Source organism: Pomacea canaliculata, linkage group LG2, assembly GCF_003073045.1.
Source record: "Pomacea canaliculata isolate SZHN2017 linkage group LG2, ASM307304v1, whole genome shotgun sequence".
NCBI classification, from domain to species: Eukaryota; Metazoa; Mollusca; class Gastropoda; order Architaenioglossa; family Ampullariidae; genus Pomacea; species Pomacea canaliculata.
The window spans coordinates 9,786,941-9,798,971 of NC_037591.1; the positions used below are offsets into that span (position 1 = coordinate 9,786,941).

General features: G+C 47.1%; 1 protein-coding gene across 1 annotated transcript in view; it reads right to left on the reverse strand.

The window, feature by feature from the left end:
* The window catches only part of LOC112556266 (inactive tyrosine-protein kinase transmembrane receptor ROR1-like), a 232,331-nt gene extending 221,122 nt beyond the window's left edge, over positions 1-11,209 (reverse strand). Inside the window, exon 1 of the mRNA XM_025225105.1 lies at positions 10,637-11,209. Coding sequence (XP_025080890.1) covers positions 10,637-10,832 — 196 coding nt within the window. The 5' untranslated portion in view covers positions 10,833-11,209. The remainder of the gene's footprint in view (positions 1-10,636) is intronic.
* Between the last annotated feature and the right edge of the window lie 822 nt (positions 11,210-12,031).

Consider the following 12,031-nt stretch of genomic DNA (forward strand, 5'->3'; position numbering starts at 1 on the left):
GTTAGCCAGTTGTCAGTTCAGTTTTGTCTTTGATGTTTTTGAAAATAAAGCCATTCAGATGTGTGAACAACTTACTGATTTTTTTCTTCGACACAAGATGTCAACATTGAATATGATCACCCGAAACGATGATCGACAAAAGAAATTCACTCTTTATCTTATTATCACTCACCAAGCATAGTGAAGGACATCTTCTAACCCACACTATAGGAAGCAACATATTACCCGAGTGCTTAATCGTCTCTAGGTGAGAGCACTTACGCCCAAAACAACAACAACAACAGGGAAGTTCAAATAAGTTGCTGCTTCCTGGCTTCACTGTCGCATCATATCCGACGGACTGTGTCTGCACCAACAGGCTCCTTGCACTTTTCATCGCCCGCAGCTTCTGTGAGGTGAAAGCCGATCATCCTGTTTCCATCCAGCGTGCGGCGGCAAAGGTACCAAAGGCTTCCTGTCTGCCAGAAAGGTGCTGTACCCGCAGGTGGCCGCCACCCGTTGCTGTGTCCATGGCCCAGCCATCAACTACGAGAGGTCATGCTTCCAGTACCAGCGCCGCCCATGTTGTTCTCATAACACTGACGGATGGCAGATGACTATGCTGAATGAACCTCTGAATCTTCTTGCTGAGACGAAAAAAATTTCCAAGAATCCTACAGGAAGAACAAATTTTAGAGTAATTTTCATGCACAAAATAGATACACCAACGAATGCCCCTTTAACTCGTAAACGGTATTTAAAAATAAAAGAAACTTGCGTGTGGCGGGAAGAGTCGATCAAGAAAAGTTTGTACCTCTGGGTTCCCTTTCCTGAAAAAGCCATCAGATTAACTTACGTGCCTAGTCACGAACCTTGTCACGGAGGGTCGATATTCCCCATCAGTCGGTTAAATCCCCGTGTGACGTCTGGTAGGGAGTTGCTGCTTGGCTCCGTATAGGGTTGTGGACGGTAAGGCAGTGAGAGAGATAGACAGTGAGTGAGAGAGGAGATGAACACCGCCCTCACAGGATAAGTGAGGTTTAGCACGTCACTCACCCCTACTCTGACCTTAAAGGATAACCCGAGCGCTCAGCGAAAATCGCTGGAAATAGAGAAAAAAGGATCACAAAAATATATCCGGTGGTATTTTAACAATAATAACACAAGGTATGACTGCAATGACCCTGATTGTTGCCCATTGAAATGTTCATCTGAAGAAGATTTACTTACGAGTCTGTCGAGTGAATTCGGTTTGGACGTTTTTTATTTGTTTACTTTCAATTGAAACTAGTAAATAAAGTTAAAATCTTTTGAGCTGTCTTCCCAAATCACCCGTTTCATTTTCGGGGTAAAAACAAATTGTTTTTTGAACACACGACATCCTGGGCGATGTTTCTTTGTCTGACTAGAAGACAAGGACAGATTTGGTAAACTGAGTCACACTCATTGTTAGAAATACTGATTACAGGTAACTGGACTCTTCCTGTGTAGCGGGTATATTTCTTCTGCCTTCCGAGATGGTTAACCCAGTCCTGGCTCCTTGTGGCAAGTTGTGTTCACAGACAACTGTTGATTCTCTTCCCTCACACGCCAACAACAACTCACACCACCTACCCACCTTAACCCTTTCCTACAACACTTTAAATCTGTCCTCGGACTTTCTCTACCCAAATATTTTTCAAGTACGATTTTTAGTGAGCATCGGTTAAAGACAAGTTCGTCTAACGCAGCAGTTTTCAGTTTTTAGTCCTAAACTCATCACAACTTGTCCGCCTCTCCCCAGCAAAAACAAGTTATTTTTCTTACTTTGAACATGCATAATCCCAGAAGCTGTCACAAAAATACTTTTAAAACGAGGAAAAGCCGATTTCTAAGCCCAATGAAATGATAGTGCTCTTCGGGAAGAAAAAATATTTCCAAAGCCAAAGCGAGATATAAAAATGAAGAAGGGGATGAGGAGGCGCAAGGATAAAAACTGTTGGACGGGAGATGGAGTAAACATGTGCTTGGGAAGAAAAAGTCCAGGAAGGAGAGTAATGAGGTGATCTTGGGGTTTAGGCGTTTTCACAAGTCTATATAAGAAGGGATTATACATGCGCGCGCATGCGTGCTTAGTGTGCGTGCATACCCTGTCAGTCTGATGTAAGGCAAACTTGTCACTGGGTGTCCTGCAACATCAACATGTATCCTCCAGGCATGCCTCGAAAAACTGTCTAAAACAGATTTTCATTCCCGTCAACACAATTTTCGTATGATATATATAATTATACGTATGATACATTTACTATTAATCATTATCATCATCATCATCATATAATAATAATAACAATAAAATGCGATTTGGGCAAAATACCATAGAAGCTGCGAAATTAAACGAGAAAACGTGAGAGAGCAAAACAGAAACAAAAATGAGAGGTAGGAGGGAACGAAAGAAAAAGAAAGATAAGTGGGAAAAGTGTGAGGGAAGGAGAGAAGAGCAAAGATGAGAAAACACACAGCGATATCATCATTACACACAGAGGTATTAGCATTACACACATCGGTGTTAGGGTCCTAGCATTACACACAGTGGCAAAAATAAGTCATTTTTCGCACTTCTTGTTCGTTGACCCATCACTTCAAAAGAAAGATTACTATTATCTACTAATGAAGTTAGAAGCTGCCGAGAGATGCCGAGAAACGAATGAGACTTCGCACCTCGCTGACGTAAGAAGACAACCGCGTCTGCGCACAAACGAAGCGGCTGGCACCAACTTCCGGATCGTTCTCCTTCTTTGATCATAAAAGCGCCAGCAGCCTCGTTCGCAACCTAAAATTTATAAGCGATTTTACGTATGGTAAAAAGATACGGACGTCCACAACAGAAAGAGAGAGAGCAAAGGTCGCCATTAGAGCAAAAAGTCGGAGTCTCGTTAATTAGACTGCAATTATCGTCGAAGCTGCTAAGAGAAGGCTTGGTCTGCACCTTGTTAATGAAGTGGGACAGAGCAGGCGTGAAGAAAAACAGTTTTACACGCGGCAAGAAAACTTCTGCCGAATTCGCGGATTGTTTTAATGCTCAAAAGGCCATTGAACAGGCGAAGCTTCGTGTGTGAACTTCTGACGAAGCTCCTTGAATTTGCGAGATGAAGAAAGTCGACAGGTGACTTTTTCAGTTTTTCGGGGACTATCGGAGTCGAGGAAACAGCTGCTCGGAAAGTGAAGACCGAAGAAAGGAGGCATTAGGGTTTCTGCCAGGTACAGGAGGCTACTTATCTGGCAAACGATCCCCTTGCCCGTCTTCGTGTGCCCGGTTGATGAGAGAATTTCGCCATGGCAGATTTCTTTTTTTTTTTTTACCGTTCGGCTTCTCCCAGAAGGCTTTCCCTCAGCTGCACGAAGTCTGTGATACAGGTTGCGTGCAGTCCATAGCTGAGAAAAGAAACTGTCTGTAAGAGGACAGTAGCTCGCACGCAAATAAAGAGCACGAAACAAAAAGACAAAACAACTGAAGTAGATTGCAATATACGTTCTCCATGACTTCCCCCTCGAGGGGACCGCAGCTCCTGTCTTCACCCCCCGGTCATTAAAACCAAGACAAAGCCTCAAATTGGAGGTGGATACCCTGAGGGTTAGTTTGCTCGACAGTACAGTTGAACGTGGTTGGTCTAAGTCTCTAAGACCTACTAGGGACACCATCGATGGCTGGAAGACATCGGCTGCCCAGCCACCAGGGGTCCATTTTACCAAGCAAGGTACGGAAGATAGAAGGAGGGGTTTCATTCCGTCTTCCATGATGGGGCTTAGACATAGTGAACCGCTTACAGTTTGGGTCACTTGGTTCAATTTTACTGTTCAATGTTGATTCTAACCTGGTGGCAGTAACCAATAGCCAAATAATGCCAATCACATGTTTCTCTTTGCTGCCGGAAATGCTCCGAAGCTACTCGAAGGAAACCAGAAGACATCAATGGGAGGTCATGCATCTGCACTCAGAAAGCGCGAAGAGAGCAGCACATGCTCAGCGACGAAATACACTTCAGCAGCATGACAGTGAGCGATGGGGAGGTTGTGGGTAAGGTGAGGCTTGAGTTACCTAGACATCCCAGTGAACCGAAGTACACTGACTACGCCAGCAACAGTCAAACAACCAGCCTGATAACTCCCACAATGCTCTGCCGTGGCAGCTACACTAACCGCCGTGTCGGGTCATACTGTTTATCAAGAAATGGGAGAATTTCCCTGTCATGCGCAGACCACTCCACTTCCATAGTAAGCATGCCTACTGCCAAACCCAAAACAATGTTTTCTAGGAAGTCGTATCTCGTCCATCCTAGCAGTCATGATCCCTGCTTGTATTCTAGTCCACCTTATCAATCATTTCATGATCCTACTTGTATTCTTCTTCCTCCTAATGATCATTTCATGATCCGTGCCTGTTGAAATCTTTCTTCTGCTTTTCAACAACGATGAGTAGACGAAAGCACCCAGCCTATGGTTTCTCAACTCCACGTCTTCATTCGTTGTCGAGCGGCTCTGTGCCTGATAGCTATCTCCCACCTAATTCAAGCAGTATTGGGTAGCACCCGTGTCGGGGACTAAAGGCCACAATACTTTTAAAGCCAACACACATAAAGAGAGACAGAGAACGTGTGGGTGTTTCTTTGTGTAGTTCTACCCCTTTGTCCCACGTTACTGGCTCACTCGGGTGGCGCGCATTGCCCCCAGTGTTGTGGCAGATCGGGGTGTAGTGTGTGAAGTAATCAATCCGTGAGGCTGGAAACCTGATGTTTATTGCTCTTTCAATGGCACCTGCTGAGGCAGTAAGTAAATGAAATTAGCACCTTTCTCAATCAAAACACGACCTCAGAATAGCGAGGACAGCAAGGAAGAAAACTTTTTAAGACGCTCGCTCATATTGATGCCTCCTATTCAACGACACCTCTCTTCCCCACCCTCTCTCTCTCTGTTTGCATTTATTCAACTGCTCAATACTGCATGGTGTGTGTGTGTGTGTGTGTGTGCGCGCGCACGTGCGTTCAAGAGAGGTAAATAAATTGGAAGTCATCATCTGTTGATGGCGCCGTCTAATACCATTTCAATACAGTGCAGGTCACTTTATCGTTAAATCGTTTTCCCAAGAAATGCGCTTGGAAGATGGTAAGCCTCGCCAAGTACCTCAGTACCAAGGTGTACCTCAAGCCAGGCGTTAACAAGTCTCCTGCCCTCTGGAAAACTCATTTGCGACCAGGACCCTGACGTACAGGGCTTGTTAGGCAGAAAACAGAGCTGAGCAGCCTCAAAGGTACAGAAACTTCCAAGAATATCACAAAATTTCGTCTGGACGTTACAATCACTGAAATTGTCCCCTTCAAAATGGCGTAACACTTAAACAGAAAAAATACCAGAAATAAAAATAGAAAGATGGACTTTAGGAATGTTTGCCGGAAATCTCCGAGAACGGTAACCGAAACTGTCGCCGGAAACTAAAAGTGGAAGTGACGTTCACGAAACGTCACCGGAAACTAGAAGTGGAAAGGACGTTCAAAAAAAAAAAAAAAAGTCACCGCAAGTCTCCGAGGACCCAATTGCAGCGAACGACCGACGACTGGTGAGCTGCGGCAGCTGCGTGATACTGAAACCTGACAGCTATCAAACCCTCGAGAGACGCTGGCGGGTAGCGGCCACCCCCTTCTCCCACCTCCCTCGTCCAATTTCTCCACCTCACCCCACCCGGGATCCGATACGCAACTCCCTCACCTCCTCCTAGCGGTAAGACAAGTCGGGTATCCACCCAGTCGACTAGACGTGTGCGGCCGGAGGGAAGCACATCTGCAGTTGCGGCCGGGAGGTAATGACTTCAACAGACTTAATATGCATCCTTGAAACTCTCAGGCCTTGTTCTTCTGTAGTCGAGGCTTTTTTTTTTCGCGTTTATTTTCCTCGATACTCGAATGATATTTGATCAGTCGACAAGCATGTGTATATTGTTTGTCTTAAAAAAAAGCTAGTCAAAGAAATAGCGGGGAGGGGAGATAAAGGGTTAGATAAGCGAGTAAGGTTATGGGAAAAATAATATTGTAGAACTGTTGGTATGTTTACCCTATCGTTTGCTATCAGCGAATCTTTGCATTGCCTAACTATCACACGAGGAGGGTGGGGGATAGTCAAGGGTGGGGATTAAAGTTTTTAGAGTTGAGATAGAGAAAAGAACGTGCGTGTGTGGGAGCGATACAGAGCTCGTGTCAGTCCAAGCATGAACAAGCGAGGGCCAAGAGGACGAGAGGACTGGTGCTACGCATTATGTTACAATACCCCGGGGTAGTAGGGGAATAGGGGGGCAACAAATGCCATGAGTTAGTCTACCGACAAGTCTGACAGAAAGGAGCAGGGATTTACCACCGTAAAGCTTTCCAACCCCTACACGATGCAATCGACTGTTACACCCCATCTCCTCTTCTTACAAGATCTTGCACGATATACGACTTCTAACCTCCCGCTTCCTATCAACAACAACAGCAGCTTTGTCAGCCTCATGATGGAACTGAAACATGCACGCACGCAACCACCCGTTCCACATGCATCAGGTATAAAACTTGCATGCACGGACCCCACCCGCATTCATCAGCGAAATAAAACAAAATAGAGAAGAGTGACAGACAGATGTACGGGGTATGTGGATGGGGAAGGGTCTTTTGTGGTCAACCCAGTAAAAGAGGAGGTTGTGGGAAAGGGGTAAAGGTTGGGGTGTTCTTCTGGTTAATTTTTTTAAAAGTTGAAATCCAGGTAAACAGACATTGATACCCTCTCCTACCTCCTTACCCTTACTACTATATCCTACAAGCGCGCTGACAAAATTCTCTTGAGCTAACAAATATTGATACAGTCACTGCGTCACTGCGGCTGGTCACTGTCCAAACTGTCGCAGTTTGACGAGTGGTGTGTGGACGAGGGGGAAAAAACTCACCCTCCCTGTTATGAGCAAACAGCTCCGGTTGTAAAGCGTCGCACCTTGCCCAGGCGTGACCCCTGACCCCTCGCGCCAATGACGACACCGCGACTTTGATCTCGCGCAGCGACCACCATCATCCCCCATTCCCCATGCACACCCACCTCCTACACACACACACAGTCTCTCACACATACAGGAACAAACATGATCACACGCATATTCTTACACCCTCTCGTCCACACACACAAACACACGGAAATACAGTGTATGCTCCTCTCACATTCTTTCTCTCTCACATTCACATCCGCCAACGCATACACACTCTCGCACACTTTCCCTTTCCTCCTCCCCACTCCCTCCCTCTCTCTCTCATCCCACGTGCTGTAATGTCTCTCTAGTGACGGTAATGGTGCCCGTGTGCATGACCAATCGTCATTACCCGGGGTCCAGCTGGCTCCGAGGTGTTATTAACTTCACGGCGACTCTTTCGACTTTCGGAGGACTGATACCATCCCCGACTATCCGAGCCTACCTCTGCTGTTTCCGCTATCAAGCCAGTTTATTTGTCCGAGGTTAATAACACTTGGGTGGATAGGGGCACAGCGTGTTCTCCGTTGAATACAAAAGAAGAAAATTACTCCGCTCATGGATGCTAAAATGTCAGAAAATATCACGAGTGACAGTGCTCTGACAAAACGTTGTGACAAATGTAGCGCCAGTCTGACAACTGCCACAACCCTCGACAAAGGCTGGGTGACTGGGCGATGAAAAGAAGACAATTGATAAAGAGATGAGATCTCTGATAATAATTAAACAATCTTTCATAATAATCCTAAAAATAATCAACCTAGTTAGTGTTTTTATAGATATTTGTGTAGTTCTTAGTGGATATGACTGACGGAGTCATGGCCATCGAGGACGATGACTGCTCATTCCGAACCAGGCTCGTATCCGTACCCATGTCTCGTGAAGGTATCTGACGAGAAATCACGACTTTTGATGCTACAACCACTGAAATAGTTTGTGGAAAAACACTGAGAGTTCGCACTCACTGTATCCGCACCACAGTCTGTCTCAGAACCGTTGTTGCCAAGGCTGTAAGCGCTCGACGTCTGCAGGTCAAACGAAAGGCAATGTCAGTAATCATGGTTGAAGATATTTTCAGCAGTAGCCTGGATATTCTGGGGTAGGAAGCTGAGCGGGTACGAGGAGAAGCAAGGACTGTGCTAATTCAGGCTTACTGGGTGGGTTGGAGGGTGGCAGGGCCTCCATCATGTTGGTAATTGTACTACAACTCAGGTACAAACATCAGTTGAATGAAAGGATGGTGGTTACGAGTGTGATGCTGGATGAAGACTACGATAACAGCAGTTGCGGAAGTCTGTGCGTGCGCACGCGTGCGTGTAACGACTAGCATAAAGAAGGAACAACATGAACTCTCGTATGCCCTCCTGTGTCGAAGTGGTGAGAATCTGTAGCCTGATAACCCACTTCTCTTTCCTCGCTCACTCTCGCCCACCTCCTGCGAGAAGGCAAACAAGAGTCTGAGGCAGGAAATCGCTCTAGAATTTACGACACGAAATCTCACAAGTTTCGCCGCTGGAGTGAAAGAGAAAACGAAATGCTGCCGCTGGATGGAGGGAAGGCAGTGGAGGTAGAAACAAAAATGACATCAGTGCTGCGGCAAAAATCAATCCAGCATCTTGCGGGGCTGCGGACCATATGTCACCCTCTGTCTTGAAGTGTTTTCGAGGAAGGAGGCGGCGAACATGGACTTAACAGGTTTGGCTGTCACTCGAGGGACACTTGGCGCCGGCTTTGAAGTGACTGCTGTCGAGAGAGAAACCACTCACGAACCTGCTCTTCCCAACAAGTTGGGCGACGGATGCGATTACCATCTTTGTCTGTAGACTTTGTGGTCAACCGTAAACAAAACTAAAATGCTAAACCAACCTTAACCAATGATTGTGAAGTAATCCTAGATGCACAACTCCAGGTATAGTCTTTGAAAACAACAAAGCCAGTCAATACTCGGTGGGAAAAGAAAAGTTTGTCGGGAAAGGGGGGAATAGATGAAGGAGGAAACGGGACTGCACTCACGAACGCCATCCTAGTCACGTGGTAACTGCTGCTGATGCTGAGGTCAGTCCTTGGCCTCAACCGCGCCGTGATGACGGGCCACGTGTCGCGGGCGACCACTCCACCCGCGAAGTGTTACCCCTCCCACCCTCGATTATCGGTGACGTCGCTGTCAACGCCTGGTATCGTGACCCCGACAACGACCGGCGACGATGTCGCACACGCGCGCCACGTGTCTGTTGGCGCCATGTGTCGTCGCTGCTGACGACCGGACGAGGTTTCTGTCGATGCATTCGATGACCCGAACGTCAGCACCATGCCACCCCGGGACTGATGACCAGCACTGTGCTGATGGTTAATGAACGTCCCTCTCTATCATCATCACCGCCATCACTACTATAACAGTAGATACTAACGGACTGTAACCCTTGGCTCCTCATCTGTAGGATTCTCGTTATTATTATTATTGTGCCTTTCAACACAACGGTTGTTTTATTTATTATTCGTACCAACACTTCCTACCCACGACTTTTGTCAAATGTAGGAACTTCTGTTTGTCAGGTAAAAGGAAACGCCTTCTCAGGTAAAGACAGCGCTGCGAGAAGAGGATTTGGTGTAAAGGTGTGGAACTCGACAATTACACTCGTCTTTTATGATCTCAGAGCGTTGGGAACACAGAGGAGAGATGTGTATTTAACGACAAACACAACCAGTAATGAGCAGGGTGATGTCTTGTCATGTCTGATGTTTATGAGTACATCTTCTTTTCAGTTAAATGTCTGAAGTTTCATCTTTACTTGATTAAAAAGAAAGGAGGAAACTTGTTGATGCAGCGAGTGAAGGGAAAGAACGTTTTATAGTGTATCGTGAGAGAGAGAGAAAGAAGAAGGAAGACAGCTGTAGTACCGAACACACACACACCAGCGCGTGCAGCGGTCAAGACACAACAACCTGAGATCACAGAAAGTTCCGACAAGTGACTTCCTGACATCCCCCTCTTCCTCTCCCCCCACAGCCCCACATCAAACACGTTTCCAGTTGACTGGCCGGCGCCAATGGCCGCGGCACACAAAGGGTTTTCATAGCGACTCCACCCCTTTCATTGCTCTTCTCTACCGACGACAGACTGGGGCTCACCGTGCCAACAGCTCCAAAGCCGCTTGCTTGCCGCTTGTTCTCGACAAGCCCCGTGCACAAAGCTTTTCCTCCCTTCCCTCCCTGCGTCTCAGGCCTGTGCCGGGGCGAGAGCCACTGTTTGAATCGCGGCTACAATCGATGGGATGAGTTCGACAACAGAACTTTGTGCTCCTCATCGCCTCTGTGACAAGGCCAGTGACTGGGGGAAGGCTCATGGGGCTTGTAACAAGTCAAAGTCGTTAGCATCACCTCGTCAGACAAGTTCAACGAAGTGTGAACTCCGTCTGCGTTCAAACTTGGCTTCTCTTACGGTTAGAAGTCCATGTGAGCAGGAAAGAAAAAAAAAGGGGGAGGGGATGAGAACATGAACCCCGGGTTGTTGGGGGAGGGGTGTTAGGTTTGTGGAGGTGGTGTCGGAGGGCAGGTAAGTTTTCTGAAGCAGACGACACGTGTTTTGACAGTTCTGTGAGAATAAAATTGAAATAATTGTAGATAAAGTGTGTGACTTACCGCCCAAGCACAGGCAGAGAACAGTCCAGCAGAAAAGCCGCTCAGGTGACATGGTTGCACGGTATATTCCTGGTTTACTCCAAGTCTTGGCATCAAGTCCAGCGGAGGAGTGTGCCGCGGTGCGTCGTGACAAGCCACACACAACAACGCAGCGCCGCCTGCCGCCTGCTGCCTCCCAGCGATGGTCCTCACACATCCGAGGCGCCGCGAGTTTTGAAACCAACCTCCCTTTCCCGCACCAGAGCTTTTTGCCAACTCTCGGACCAGTCTCGTGACCCTCCCTGAACCAAAATGTCGGCGTCCTTACACAGCCGCGTGCTTTTTTTGTTTACACCAACGTATTTAAAAAAAAAAATCTTTTCTTCTTTTTCTTTCCCTCTCTCCTTTCTGTAAAGCGTACACTGTCGATGGTAGGAAAGAAGGGAGTGAACCCTGGCTCTTGAGGTGAAGTGGAATTATAGACCCAAGAGCTAGAAAAGGGAGATAATAAATTTGCTGTTGCTACGATGATTAATGAAAGCTCGACAAACTCTTTGCAGTGTTGGGGTCGAGCTTGCCGCCGAGCGGTGTTGTGGCTGGTGGCATTATCAGCCAATCCTACTTTCCCTCACTCCCCGATGCGTGCCAGTCAGTTCACGGCGAGCCACTCACTGGCGAAGTGTGTGAGCGTGCGATGAGTGGGGGGATAGAGTACCTCCTGCGCGTGTGTACGTGCGTGTGTGTGAGTGAAAGAATAGAGAGAGAGGGGGTGTGAGCAGGGCCTCCTTGCCTAACGGACCATCGAAAAGGACCAAATCCTCGCAAGATGAAACACTGGCTCGGTGGCGAAAAGGCTCGTCGAGGCGACGGAGGTCGAATCAACTTTTTGCTTCACAAGTTGCTGCAGCTTTGATCATCGACAGCCCTTTTTTGAAAGTGAAACGCTTTGAAGTATTTGCTGTCTTCCAGCCAATTAGGCTCGTGCGGCCTCACTTGACCCTCTCGGGGAGATTACTCACTGACTTCGTCCAGTGTGGTCTCCCCTCGCTGCTCGTATGCTGAAGGGTGACGTGATGGTGCACAGTCGGTAGTAGTAGGGAGGCAGGAGGGACGGGAGCAACTATCAGATGTTGCACAAGTCTCGGGTTCTCTCGAAACATTCAATAGTAGCTCGTGTCTGGGCTTTGATGACAGCACCAAAAGGTGGAGGTGGAGGAGAAAGGGAGAAGACTAGAAAGAGGAGATAGGATAAAAAATGAAGAGAAATAGTAGGTTAGAAAACATTTTAAAATGATTATTATTACTGTTCATTGTTTACTATTGTCATCCTTTATAATCGTCGATTTTTTTTATCCCCCTTGTTATCAAAGGGGCATAACAACAAAGGGCACATATAAAAGAGAGACTGAAGAGGCA